Source organism: Mus caroli, chromosome 8, assembly GCF_900094665.2.
Source record: "Mus caroli chromosome 8, CAROLI_EIJ_v1.1, whole genome shotgun sequence".
NCBI lineage: Eukaryota > Metazoa > Chordata > Mammalia > Rodentia > Muridae > Mus > Mus caroli.
The window spans coordinates 70,322,831-70,338,051 of NC_034577.1; the positions used below are offsets into that span (position 1 = coordinate 70,322,831).

At 44.1% G+C, this 15,221-nt stretch overlaps 1 protein-coding gene across 1 annotated transcript in view; it reads right to left on the bottom strand.

Moving 5' to 3' along the window:
* Positions 1-509: 509 nt before the first annotated feature.
* Positions 510-15,221, bottom strand: part of Reeld1 (reeler domain containing 1) — a 16,326-nt gene continuing 1,614 nt past the window's right edge. Inside the window, 8 exon segments of the mRNA XM_029480254.1 lie at positions 510-620; positions 622-839; positions 842-899; positions 976-1,050; positions 1,817-1,880; positions 2,349-2,555; positions 13,543-13,576; positions 13,579-13,764. Coding sequence (XP_029336114.1) covers positions 510-620; positions 622-839; positions 842-899; positions 976-1,050; positions 1,817-1,880; positions 2,349-2,555; positions 13,543-13,576; positions 13,579-13,764 — 953 coding nt within the window.

Here is a 15,221-nt window from a genome sequence, read left to right on the forward strand (position 1 = left end):
CCGGCAAGTTTTGGAGCTCTGGCTTTGAAAAGAGAACTCTGTTTTGGGTGAGTTAGAGAGACACAGGGAGGAGTACAAATTTTTCTTTCTTGCAAGAGCTAAACCCCAACACAACTTTTTTCAAAGGGTGAGAGAAGACAAGGCTGAGACACTATGGAGGACAGAATGTCTATTTCTGCAGGCACCTTAAGGCAACAGAGGAAGCTTTACGGCCACAGGAGTCTAGCTAATGAGCAGGTTATACAATATTCATTCTGTCGAGTTTAACTCTTCAAACAGAACGTCTAATTGCAAGAAGGAAAAAAAAGATGCAAAATTACAGACATTAAGACAACAAAGCTGGAGAAGAATTCCCTCTGTTGAGAAATCTGCCCTTTTACTGCTTCCTGAGCTCACGATACACTGACAGCAGGCACCATGGGGACTTGGCCTCATCAGGAATTCTCATTAGCTCGTTTTTGACTAAGACCCTCTGTGGAGCCACCGAGGGGCCCAGTCTAAGGGTCTCTTCAGAGGACAAGGTTCTTGTTCTCTACAGAGAGACTGTTATCACCTGTCCTCCTGACATGCACCACCTCCCCGTCGTCAACAGTATCAGCTGTAGGTTCACTGGAGGACCCTTTCTGTCCACTTGTGGCAACACTGAGGATACAGAAAGCAAAGTCCAGCAGCCAGAGCCACACCCAGGGTGATTGACAAGCAAATCAGGATTCCCAGCTGTGGAGTCCTGAGCTGCATCACCAAAGGGGCACCGGCTCCCTCTAGCATCACCTCAGGCCTTAGGTCAGTCTTGCTAAGGTATCCCATACCATCCTCTGCAGTGCCTTCTCTACACTCTGCTCCCTGTGCTTTGTCTCATAGAAAGAGCTATCAGAAGCCCTTGAGGTGGAGAGGTCTGACTGGCTCCCAGATGTGCCCAAGGTAGAGAAGTCAGGGCTTGGAGTGGCCTCAGCTCTACTCACAGTGAGACCAGACCTGCTGAGGCTTGGGAATGTGAGCAATGTGCGGACCAGGGCCCATCACAGGCCTATTAGAGGCTGTCATCTTGTCCTACAAAAGAAAATGATGTGAAAGGAGCAGATCTTCATCCAGTTTGCAAGTAGGTGACTTGTATTCCACAAAGAATCCCAGGCAGCATTTGAAAATCTAGTCTCTTGCTTGCTTTAGAAGAATCAGATTAATAAACTAAATAGATAAAGATGTATATGTTACTGACAGGGAAGGGTAGCTAATGGAAAACCCACTAGAGCACAGGGCTACTTGCATGAACAAACTTGAGGCCTTTTAAGAGACTCCCAAACTCAAACAAAGGATTATATCATTCCTGGTGAGAACGTTGAAGATACTTGTTTATGACAGACCATAGCAGTGAGGAACATTTATTCTTACTGTAGGTTCCAATAATTTTAAGTGAGAATACTATACCATGCTGTATTTGGTGTACCTTCTGCAGTGTCAAAGGGAAAGTGAATCTTCAGGATATATGTTTTATATTGTCCATTGATCTGACCACTGGTACCATACAGTGTTTTGAGGCTAGTTTTATGAAGGTGGGTAAAGAGGAAAGAGAAATTATTAAACAAAGCTAAGTGGGAAAACAAATTACTAAAACCAACAATTTTCTACAATTTCCAATAACTCCAGAGACACCGCATAGACTGGAAAGGCTGGTATTGATTAGGACAAGGGCACTGTGCATCATATACTTGCTTTCTCTCTAGCTTTGGCTGCTCATCCATCAGCTCCTTCTCAGCTGGACACTTCCCACTCCAGGGCTAAAACACCAAGTCTCACCTCCCACCATGCACACTCTCACCTGCTCACCCTTATCCAAGGACAGGCAGGTTTCCAAAGAATCAAAGCTCAGATCATTCTGAGTCCTTAAGGCGAGGGAAGGGAATTAAAAGAGTGATAGGGACCATAAAGAAACTGAAACAAAAGCTATCATTTCTCTTTCTTCTGTGTTTTGATGAAACCAGATTTCCCTGGTATAAATCCTGAGTTTGGACACAGACGCCAGAAAGGAGAGTTGAGAGAGGGGTGTGAGAAAGCAAAGAACTCATGAGTACTGCCATTTGTTTAGTACTTAATACAAATGTATACATTGACACTTTACATTAAAATTATATTTCAGGTACTAAAAGTGTAGTCTATTTATCACACATTTCAGGGCTCAACATCTCTGAGTTATTTTCATAACAAAGCTCCTCTAGCCAGTAGCTCTATGAAGATACATCACACACCTAATGATAAATTTGGCCACCATCTTCTTTTTCCTCTCAGACTCCTAAACAGCTAAGTGGCTAACCCTGTCCAATTCAGTAGTCCAACCCATCAGCTATTATCTATGATGGGTGCTCAGGATGGAAACAACACTGTCTAGGGACCCCTTTCTGAGAGTCACAAGCATCTCTAACTTATAGACATCCAGAGATAGTTGTAGGATTGGGTTGATCTCTCCACTGAGTTGCTGGCCATTGCTGCTTACAGTAGATGTGTGTGAAGATGACTGAGACAGACTCTCTGTATCCCACAATAACTTTGTCACTCTAATGCTAGAAATAGCATTGTCTAGGATGTTCACATCTGTTGTAGAAATTACTTTAATCCCTGCCCAGAGTTTCTACCCCCCCTTTGGTTATTGAATTCCCAGATAAGAAATACACACAGCCTTTATATTTACAATAAGCCCCAAATAGCACAATAGCTGGGCAGCTGCCTACCTTCCAAGGTGTTAGAATGTACTTTCCTATCAATAACCCCGTGTTACTACTTACTATTTATTATGTTCCATCTGTACTTAACTCCAATAGACCAGCCCTCAGGGCAATGTTTTTATGGCTCACCTAATCCATGGCAGCTTCTCCTTCTTCCTCCTGCCTGCTTCTTCTCTTTTTGTGGTTCTCCTCCAATTCGAAGCCTGTGAAACCTAAAGCCCACCTATGTCTCTTCTGCCCAGGAATGGGCTTTTGGCATTTTTATTTATGAATCAGAAATAACTTGGAGCAGGGTCACAGGAACTACATGCAGACTCCAGGTCTTGGGAGCCCACACTTGGCATTGTAATAGACAGCGAAAGATAAGACCTCAACACTCATCTTTAGCTCATGTGAGGACAAAAGCAAAGACTTCTTAGAATTTCTATATTAAAGATAAGCAGGCACTGGGAATCCATCAGAGACCTGAGGACACCTCATAAAGACAGAGAAGCATTTCATTCGTATTGACTGATGCAATCAACTATGGTAATGATAAGAATCCACTATGCTTTCAGGATGATCATAAATGAGAGTAACTAAGACATGTCAACATTCAAACAATCAGCACAGGAAATTAAGTCCCTGACAGTACCTAGTTCTTACATCTTTTTAAAGAGGAGTCTCTTGCCTTTCTAAACCTGTGCATTCTTAATAATCACTGTGCAGAGAACATAAGGAGCACAGTGCCATTGCTTATCATGACTCTCATCATCAGATCCTGGGAATCTGACTGAGCAGCAAGGTGATAAAGAACAGACACATCAACAAGTCAGGCGGACTTTGCTCCCTCTGAGAGCCACCACCCTCAGAACTTGTACTCTGTATGGCACAGAGTGAGAGCTTGGCAAGTCTCTGTAAGCACCAGGGAGAAAGAAGATGTGCTTGCTGTGTTTGCACACAATGGTCAATAGTGTATAAGCACTTGTACTTGCACACACTGGTCAATGGTGCATAAGCACTTGTTCTTGCACAACACTATCAACAGTCACATTCCAACAGAGGAGGGGTTGTCATCCCTCAGAGCCTCAGTCAGGGGAGGCTTTGCCATTCCCATGGATCTGAGACATTATGGGTCCTCAACATGGTTCTGCCCATGTCTAACAATATACATTCCATGGATCTGAGGCACTACAGGTCCTCACTATGGCTGTGCCTGTAGAACCAAACCAAATCCATTTTTGATTCCAGGAAGAAAACCACCAAGTCTACTTGAACAAACATCCTATGGCAACCCCCTCTTAGCAACAGCCTATCAGGCTACAACAGCAGGGTCAAGGTGATGCATGCCTTTAATCCCAGCACTTAGGGAGGCAGAGGCAGGTGGATTTCTGAGTTTGAGGCTAGCCTAGTCTACAGAGTGAGTTCCGGGACAGCCAGGGCTACACAGAGAAACCCTGTCTCAAAAAAAAAAAAAGAAGAAAGGAAGAAGGAAAGGAAGAAAGAAAGAAAGAAAGAAAGAAAGAAAGAAAGAAAGAAAGAAAGAAAGAAAGAAAGAAAGAAAGGGCAGACGGAAGGAAGGAAGGAAGGAAGGAAGGAAGGAAGAAAGAAAGAAAGAAAGAAAGAAAGAAAGAAAGAGAGAGAAAGAAAGAGAGGAAGAAAGAAAGAGAAAATAGATAACCTAGCCATCCTGCTTGTCAGGTGGTTTTGCCCCCATGTTTAGTTCCTGCAGATTACACCAGAAGAGCAGTGTTTTGTTTTTTGTTTTTTTTTTCCTTCTCAAGGCAGTTTATTCAGGAACTTAACAGTGTGTAGGAAAAAGAAAAAAATGCCCCGACCTCTCTCGGCCATCCCCCTTTATCCCCTCTAGGCCACTCCCCATCACCCCCCCTTTTTAAGATTTATTTATTTTATGTATGTGAATACACTGTCACTCTCTTCAGACACACCAGAAGAGAGCACTGGATCCCATTACAGATGATTGTGAGCCACCATATGGGTGCTGGGAATTGAACTCAGGACCTCTGGAAGAACAGTCAGTGCTCTGAACCGCTGAGCCATCTCTCCAGCCCTGAAATGCAGTTTAAAAAATATTAATTTGCTGACCTGTATGGAAATGTTTCAAGTTTGCTGTAACCACAACACACAATCAATACCCTGCACCTTGAGGCTCTCACTTCTGTCTCACTGTGATGGTGAGAGTCCTTGCTCTCAAGCTTGTAACAAAGACCCTTATGTGTTTGCACCAGAATTGGCTCCTCAGTGTCCTTTTGGGTCCCTGAGACATAGGCATAACATGCCCATGTCTAATAATATATATTCCCATGGATCTCTGGGACTATGGGTCCTCAACATGGCCATGCCCACATCTAACAGTATACATTCACTTAAGGAAGTCCTCAGATCCCCACAATTCACTATATATTTTTCATCTCTGCCAAAAACTAGAAATTAGAAAGAAAAGTAGAACCCTGAAAATCAAAATTAAAAAAAAAAAGCCTTACAACCTTCTGCTATAATATTAACACTAAGTTTTCCTGGTGAAAATAATGACTTCAGTATTCCCCTTGAGTAGAGACAAAGTCATTGCCCTTCTATCATCTGATTTCCCGCTGGCATCTAGTTAATGTTGTTGGGCAAATGGAAAGTTACTGGGCACCGTTTCAAATGTGAGGACCCACAGCAACAAGAATAGGGCCGTGGATGGGCAAGAACGCACTGCAGAGCGACTACTGTCTGGATTCAAGTTCCACTCAGCCATTCCGACTCTGGACACATGTCCTAGACAATTAGCTTCTTTCTTTGCTTTATTTTTAAAAGACTTCTTTTTCTTAAGTACGTGTATGTGTGTAAGGGTGATTGATACATACATGAATGTGTAATGCATACATGAGTGCCTGCTGAGGCCCCAGGCATTGGGTCCCTGGAAATCGAGTTACAAGTAGCTGTGGGTGCTGCCAAACTCTATTCCTCTGCAAGAGCACACTCAACTGCTCAGCCATCTCCCTAGCCTTGGTAATTGATGGGTTTTCTCCACTGAAGAAATAAGTCAATTCAGCTGAATTAAAAGTAAAAAAAAAAAAAAAAGGGCAGGTTTATTTAGAAAAGGGCTCCCAGGCAAGTTTAGCAGTCTCAAAGGATGAGACCAGAGAGAGGCACAGGCAGAAGGTAGCTTGGAAGGTGCTTTTTTTATAGACTGGAGGTGAAGGAAAATGGTGTATCTGCATCATGCTGGGCATGTGTAGAAGGGCTGGGAGAATCAGGATGAGGTGTAGAGGAGGTGGGGCTTAGATTGCTGGTGACTTCAGGTGAGGGGGGTTGGGACAGCTGTCAGAAATGCAGAACTGGGCTTTTCTGTTTGGGGGCTTTCTGAGTGGGCCTGGTTGGAAAGAGGAGAAATGGAATTTACTGGACCATGTGGGGAAGGTGGGCAAGCTAGGAAGAATAATTTATTTGCAAAATGGGGCCAGTTTTGAGGATCAGAGTCAGATGAGGGATGTTGAAGCAGGAGGGAATCATGACTCTTGGCAGGGAGGCACCAGGCTCTGCTGGTCAACTGCAGTGGTTGACAGGCTATGCTCACACAGACAGCCTTGTTAAACATTTCTTGGGCCATTGCATGACACTCTTTTCTTCCAGTGTTTTCTTCTCTCAGAAACTTGAGGAAAGCAGCATCCTAGCTCAGACACATAGTAAATGGATGGTCTGGAATTCCTGCCTGACTTCTTGAGTGCTTAGGAATTTCCTACAGGCCCACTGCATGCTAAGATTATTGTAGTGTATAGATGTAAAAATGAACAGACTTAGAATTGTCTCTAAACATCCAGTCTAGGAAGAGAAATCCTTGTACAGCCAACATTAAAAGTTACAAGAATGAACTGTGCTCAGGAGCAATTAACATAGCTGCTGCAGTAGTATGAGCATAAAAAGATCAGCTTAGGAACTTTGGGAAGGTCATGAAACACTTGCCCCTCTGGAAGGGAGAGGCTAATTGCCATTTCTCAGACCACAGGGCAGGAACCGACCTGAGGGTGGGGACACATTCTGCAGGACTGACTATTGCCCACCTCCAGACAAGGGAAGTCCTTGTCACCTTATTCCTTAAAGACCAATCAGTTTAAAGGGTGAACTGTTCTGACAATCATATTGTGGCTAGTTGCTGATGCTCTATTCTGCCCCTGGAAACCATATAAAAACTCGCTGAACAGTCACTGGGGATTGCCAACTCTCCTTCAGGTCTGGGATGACCCCAGTGCACTGGAACAATAAATTCCTCTTGCTTTTTGCATCAATCCCAGCTCCACGTGGTTCACTCAATGGGTCCCAGGTAAGCTAAGGCTCCCCGGAGTCTTACAAACACACCCACCCTTCACTCTTCTGTTGACACCTAACCCCAGTGTAATGCAGCAAGAGGCAGAGCCAGGACCAGGTAAGTGGGCCACCAGGGCTTCACACCCTTAAAAGAGAAGTCTGAGAAAAAGAAAGTATTCTTTCTTCCATGGGACAATGTGTAGAAGACACCATCTGGCCCTCACTAGACATGGAAGTGATCTGAACTTGACCTTGGACTTCCCAGTCTCTAGAACTCTGAGAAACACAGGTGCATTGTTTATAAATTACTCCGAACAAGAGAGTTGTACTACAGGAGAAGAAAAAGGGTTTTGGGGTAAGGACAGGAAAGGAGTGTTGGCCACTACTGATACTCTGTTGACTACATCTGTGGTTGGGTCTGTTAGCCTGAGCAAACCCCAACAAACAGTAACTTAGAGGGATTTAATCCTAGCAGCCTGGAAACAGAGGCATGAGGACCTCTGTGAGTCCAGGGCCATGCTAGTTTATATACTTCTAGGCCAGCTATGGCTACACAATAAGACCTTGTCATAAAAACAAACAAACAAACAAACAAACAAACACCCCATACAAACCAAAAACCCCTAACCTATATTGCTTTGGCTTATAACTCCCAAGGGGACACAGGGAAGGCATGACTGCAAGAGATTAAGGTCAGGCTGGCAGTCAGGAAACAGAAGAATAGGAAGTTAGGCTAAGTTATAAAACCTCAGAGCCTGTCCCCAGTGACATATTCCTCAGTAAAGCCACACCTAAAGATTCCACAACCTCAAACAGCACCACCAGCTGGGAGCCACATGTTCAAACACTTGAGCCTGTGGGGAACATTGTTCATTCAAACCTCCACTGAAGTGGTTATGAGTGTATTTTCTCAGAGATGTTTCATAAAGATAAATAATGGGAAGGTTCCACATCCCAGGAACTTTTAGTTAGGAGTTTGGGATTGTTTGTTTTAGGCCTCTTTGTTTGTTTTTGTTTGTTTGTTTCAGAAGATCACGGGCAGTGAAACACAGTCCTGTGTAGTCAGCAGAGAAAAGGTGGATTCCCAGTGACGCACTCTGATTCATCATTTTCCTCTCCAGTCTAGGCTGCAAGGAGCCTTCTGCATGAAGCCCTGAGTTCAAGCCCCAGCACTGAATAATCTGCCATAGAGCCAAGAACATCAGGAGTTCAAGGCCATCTTTACTCACATATTAATGTCGAGGCCAGCCTCCCTAAAATATATATTGCGTGGGTTTTTATAACAGAAGAAAAAGGGGGTGAAGAGAGAAGGAGGAGGGGAATGTAGAGAAAATATCTCGGGTATTGTATGGACGAATCGCCTGTTAATTAGAAAGCCTATGGCCTGTGGTTTATGTTGGGGTTTGGTCTGTTGTTATGTATTGTACCCGAAGGGACAAATAAGTCCTCCCAGTTACAAGCTTTTTCATGAAAACATCGTTCCTTGATTTAAAACTACCTGTGAAATAAAAAATGGCTGCAGCCAACTACTGCAGGGATTAGAGGTAGGTGGGCTTTGAGTTACCTGGTTGGGGCTGGAGAAGTGAGAGGAAGAGAGAAGAGACCAGGAAGAGAAGGAGGAAGTATGAGAGGAGGGGAGGAAGCCACCACAGCAGATGGACCATGAATGTATGGCTAGGAGAAACAGCAAGGAGACATAGCCAGGCCAGCAGTTAGAAGAGTAGATTAGGGGTTACCCCCAGTAATTGTCAAAGCCAAATAAAATAGTCTGAGTCTTATTTATTTGTAAATTGTTCAGGGATTAACACAAATTTGTTCTACTAAAGGCTTAGGCAGGAAATAGAAGGTGGGACTTCCAGGAACAGAAAGGATTCTGGGATAGAGTCAGGCGCAGGAAGATTCGTCAGAAAGATGTAAGGAGATGGAGGCATGGTACCTGAGTATGGGTAACCAGTCATGTGGCAGAATGTAGATCAAAATAAACGGGTTATGTTAAGTTATGATTCTTGTCAGAGAAGAGCCTAGCTGAATGGCCAAGGCATTTGTAAATATATTGTGAGATATATTGTGAGTCTGAGTCTTATTTCTTGAAGCATGGGACATCAGGCATAACTTCTACAGGAAAAAGAGGATGAGGAGAAAGGGAGGAAGGTGAGGAATTGGAAGAGGAGGAGCTCATTATTGGCAGCGCCCCTAGCTTCACAGATCCACAGGAACACTGAAACACTGTGCTACCTGCAAGAACAGAGTTCTCCCAAGAAGGTGTGTGCTGTGTCCCAGGTTGTAGCATGGTTCTAACTGCCCTCACCCTGGGGTCCCAGCTCGGTTCAGTATATTGAGTTAATAAAACCTGTTTGCTGCAACAAACATTGAAAGTACAAGTGGTCCCCCTCAAGACCCCGATCGCATCCCTAGAGGCAGCTGCAGCTGCTCAGGGCAGATGCATTTTGCTTGTTTCATAAAGAGAGGAACCTGGATTAGCAAGCAACAAGTGGAAATAGAGCACTTTAAAATGATGCTAGCTGCCAAGCATGTGAGCAACCTGCAAGCAGTACCTGGGCCTGTTCCCAGCAGCATCTGGCCTCTGGCAGGGTGTTAGCGCTAGTGACCCAGGCTGCATGACTCAGGCTGCATGTGGTAGAGGATGGCAGAGGGGCCTCCACTGTGTGACTGTTGAGACTATGGACAATCCAATCCTGGCCCAGTAAACAAAATATGACTTGGTGATTGGTAGACCACAGAAAGAAAACCAGGGACTTGTAGACTGAGTTTCTAGTAAGCAATACCCTGGACTACTCCAATACAAGGGGAGAGCATATTATATGCAGAAGAGCAGGAGTCTAAGCGCACAGAACTGGAGGGGTTACTTTATCTCCCTTGAATGACTTCACTCCTTTAACATAAGAACATTTGGGGCTTTTGTGGTCAGCTGTGCCCAGCTTGAAATTTTGGGCATTTAAGTGATTCAAAATGCAAACCAAGAATATCACATCAGCATAGGATCAGAGATGAGGACACAACATTTGCCCCTATACCTGAAGTAACTGGGACCAGCGGGACCCAGGCACCCAGGAACTCCACCCAGCGGCACAGGTTCTTTCTGGTCTAGGCTAGTACCTTGAGCAGACCTGGGGCACAACACCCAGAGAAAGCTCCACTCCCAGATGGAGCTATACAAAGAATCAACAAAACCAGGAGCTGTTCTTCAAGAAAATCAACAAGATAGAGTAACACTTAGCCAGACTAACCAGAGGGTACAGAGACAGTATCCAAATTAATAAAATCAGAATTGAAAAGGGAGACATAACAATGAAGTATATCTTAAAAAAAAAACTATTCTCTTTGTTGAATATCAACAGTTGAAAATATTTAAATCATGGTTAAAAAAAAAAAAAGAACCTATCAGGACTGCCCTCCGTGCCCTCCAAAAGAGTCAGATGCAGATATTTGTACCCAATCAGTAGACAGAAGCTGCTGATCCCTGTGGTTGAATTAGGGAAAAGCTGGAAAAAGCTGAGAGAAAGATGTAGGAGGAGCAATAGTCTCAATTAACCTGGATCCTTGAGATCTCTCAGACATTGGACCAGCAACCAGGCAGCATACACCAGCTGATATGAGGCTCCCAACACATATACAGCAGAGGACTGCTGAGTCTGGGTTCAGTCAGAGAAGATGCACCTAACCCTCAAGAGACTGGAGGCTCCAGGGAGTTTAGAGTTCTGGTGGGGTGGGAATAGGAGGTAGGAGGATGGAGACAGGGGGGTGGGTAATAAGTATGTGCAGTGGACTGGTCTCAGTCGCCTCTCCCCCCTCTTCCCCCCCCACCCCAGTACGAGGGAGAAATTTTGGTTACAGGCAAGCAAGGAGTTGGCGCAGATGACAGACACGGACACAGAGAGAGTGTGCTGTATCTGAATGTAATTTCTCAAATTGAGCATCAGACTTTTAATACAGAAGAAAATAGGGAAGTTAGGTGACACATTGGAAAGGTACAATGAGGTTACCGGATACTTAATGACTCTTACACAAAACAGAGGAATGCAAACATAAAGACTAGCAGGAATTGGACAATAAAACAACTGAGACAAAGTCAGCTCTATCTAAGGTCAGCTATATTCTTAGAAGCCAGGTGTGAGGTCTTTACACTCCCGGGACAAGGGCCTTCATGCCCAAGTCATGGTTCTAATTAGGGAGTTCCTGTCTAGCTAACCTCACGAATAATGAAATACTCTAAAACCATAGCTGGATCTACTTCCTAAACCATTGTAAACTCCTGTATATGGGAGTGACTCAGCTTTTATTCTAAGTGATTGTGTGGGGGGACTATCTACTAATAAGTAATGTAGTCTGCCATACATAAATAATAAGAATTCTAAACTTACTTTGCTAAGCTTGCCCTGAGATTTCTAACTCTGTGTAGTAGTTAGTAATGCCTGATTTTTTTCACTATCTCTCTTAAAATACTAGAGGCAATTCTGAATGTCACTGAATAGGCAACATTCTTACTGAATTCCAAGCCCAGGGTCAGCTCAAGGACTACCTAGGGCATTGGTGAAGGCCAGGAAGCAAAGTTCAATTTTGCTTAGGTATTTGGCAAGTCATTGCTTGGAGACACCTATAATAAAACAATACTGAAAGAAAGCAGACAGATCCATTCACAGATTAACACAAGGGCAAGTTTGGAGCATTGGTTATACAGGATGCCATGGTTCCAGGATACGAAGTTTCCATGGACTTTTCGCCTTGGGACTGCGTCCAGGTTTCTAGGTCTGTCACTGGAGTCACTGCTGGAGTGGATGTAGCAGGTATGGGATGGAGAATAGTCAGAGGGTGGACCGGGAGGGGGATAAAATTTGGAGTGTAAAAAAAAAAGATAAAATAAAATAAAATAAAGTAAAAACAACAACAACATAAGAACATTCAATAGCTATTAGGAGAGTGTGTACAGACATGTTACTCCTCCTCAGTAAACACAGGAATTTAGGGAAGATCACATGCACAGGGTTACCCCCAAACAAAAATCACAACCATACCAAAGAATTCTTCATTTTGACAAAAGAGCCTCTTCTTAGATTGTTTAGATTCAATTGAAAGGTTTCGTCTTCAGTTCTTCAACATAGTACCAGTCCCTTGCTGCATCCTGTCAGCTACATTGTTAAAGCATTCACAGCAAGGTATGGCAAGTTACACTTGTGATTCCAGAACTCAGACGAATCAACCCCCAGGACCCACAGAGTGGAGGGAGAAGACTCCTTCCACTTCATGACTCCAACATGACCTGATCTCCACACTCCACACAGGTGCTATGGCATGTGTCCTCACCTCAGACAGACAGACAGACAGACTCTCTCTCTCTCTCTCTCTCTCTCTGTCTCACACACACACACACACACACACATAGTCACACATACACACACTCACACACACACTCACATACTCTCACACACACATTCACACACACATACACACTCACACACACTCATATACACACTCTCACACATTCACACACACACATACTCACACATACACACACAATGCACAACTTAATAAAATCATATCTCATTTTGAGTAATGGCAATACTTATGAGTACTGTGTAAGTATTCCATGTAGTACGTATATACAGTCTAAGTAGCAGGTTGCTATCGTGACACTCTGCACACTCGGGGCTCTTTCACACTCATAAAGCCCTATGAGGTACATGCTGATGTTATCATGTCTAGTTTGTTTTTTTTCAAATGTGTGTATACATGTGTGCACTCATTCATATGTGTACAGGTGCACACGTGTGTGTTTACATGTGTGTGGGTGAGAGGTAAGTTTAGGATGTCATTCCCCAGGCACTGTCCACCTTGTTCTTTAGATAGAGCTGCCGGTTCAGATAGGGTGGCTGGCCAGGGAGCCCTAGGAGCTGCTTGTCCCTGCCTCCTCAGTGCTGGGATTACATGGGGGCTACCATGCCTGTTTTTTAATGTGGGCCCTGGGAATTAAACTCAGGTCTTCTTTCTCACACAGTAGGCACTTTACAGGCTAAGCTATCTCCCCAGCCCTTCTTTTGAGTTAGTGCACAGCTGTTGCACTGGCTAGCCCAAACGCATGGGTTCACTGATCCTCCTGCCTTAGCCTCCCAGGAGGTGGAACTATAGGTGAATGCCCCCTACCCACATCATTCTTCCCACTTTTACAGAACATGGCCCTGAGACTAAGGGCAGGGAAGTGTCTGTTTGTCCATCTGCCCTGGCTTCTCTTTTGGCACCAATTCTTTTATACTTTTCCAGGGTTCAGGTATGATCCTTCTTCGGCACAAAGGAAGGGAGTACCACATTCCAGGACTGTGACTCACGCACAGGGGTGGCGGGCACACAATTCTGTTCTAGTTTCACTCTCTATAGGCTCTCTAGCACAGGAGCCACAGGTACCCAGTGCCTATTCTAAAGCGGCCCCCAGGAGAAGAGAAATCTGTAAGAGGGGAAAGGGAGTCCACTCCAAAGAAAGTGTGCCCAGACACAGAGGGGCACCCGGTGCTTGCTCTCTTACAGGAATCTAATGTCCCCCACAGGCTGGGCAGGGCTTTCCACATGAACAACAGTGTCCTCTTCGGGGTGTTGTCAGAGTGAGTGACAGTATCAGTCTCTTCAAAACAAGTCATCAGTTTAGAATGGCGAGGATTAAAGACAAAGGTGCCCACTATCTGGTGACCAGCCGCTGTGTGTGCTTGCAGCAGAAAGCTGGTGGAGTCGCAACTGCTTTGGGCAGACACTGTGATAGAAATCAACCATTAAGTGTCATGGTGCACTCAGTTCCACCACTAGGCATAAGTCATGCATTAGTGGGGAAAATCAAACTCCCGTCTCATGCCAAAATAAACTCCATCGGATAAAAAGGTGCATAAGAGACTGGAGAGATGACTTGGTGGTTAAGGACAATTGCCACTGTTGGGCAGGAGTTCCATTGTCAACAATCATGCCAGGCAGGGTAAAATAGCCCACAAGTCCGACTCCAGGACCTGCTGAACTCTCTAGACTCCATGGGCACCTGCATACTCATGACATATAGTCACACACACACACACACACACACACACACACACACACACACACACACACACCTGCACACACTTGGTGTATAGTCACACAGACACAGCTACACACACACACACCTGCACACACTTGGTTATAGTCACACACACACACACCTGCACACACATGGTCTCTCTCCGTCTCTGTCTCTGTCTCTGTCTCTCTCTCTTTCTGTCTCTGTCTCTGTCTCTCTCTCTCACACATTCACAGAGCTTTTACACATTCACAGAGCTTTTTAAAAGATATGTTAAAATGCAATAAAAATCTATAAACAATGTTTTTTTTTCTTTTAAAAAATATTGAAATTAAGAATATCCTTTTAAAAAACAATATGAACTAACCAGTACCTCCGGAGCTTGCGTCTCTAACTGCATATGTAGCAGAAGATAGCCTAGTTGGCCATCATTGGGAAGAGAGGCTCTTTGATCTAGCAAACTTTATATGCCCCAGTTCAGGGGAATGCCAGGGCCAGGAAGTGGGAGTGGGTGGGTAGGGGAGCAGGGTGGGGGGAGGGTATAGGGGACTTTCTGGATAGCATTTGAAATGTAAATGAAGAAAATATCTAATAAAAAATTGGAAAAAAGAATAATAATAAAAAAGAATGTCCTTTTAAGCAAAACTAATTTGCCATAACAGAAGGGGAAATAAACCAGGTTCCCCCCCAAGAACTGTTTAGTTTTCATTTATTTATTTTTAATCACGTTATTGTAATAAACCAACAAAGACATTATCACACAGCTCTTTAAAAAAGCACTCAAATACTTTCCTACTATTAAAGTCTATGCATCTCAAAGAACTTCTATATGGTGAGATCAGCCATTCTAAAGCCGGGGAGCTTAGCTTGGGGTTTTAAATTTTATCAACTACATGTTATGGACTTATCCACCATACACAAAAAAGAAAGAAAGAAAACTATGCCAAAGTTCAACTAGAAAACCAAGGGGAATAAAGTTTGTTATATTAAAAAAAAAAGAATGCAGATGAAATGGAAAGACAAATGATGGGCTCTGAGAAGTATTTGTAACCTGTAAGGCGGGTGATTGATACAGAGTAGCTGAGGCTGTGTCTGGAATGGATAGAGTAGCCGAGGCTGTGTCTGGGATGGATAGAGTAGCCGAGGCTGTGTCTGGGATGGAT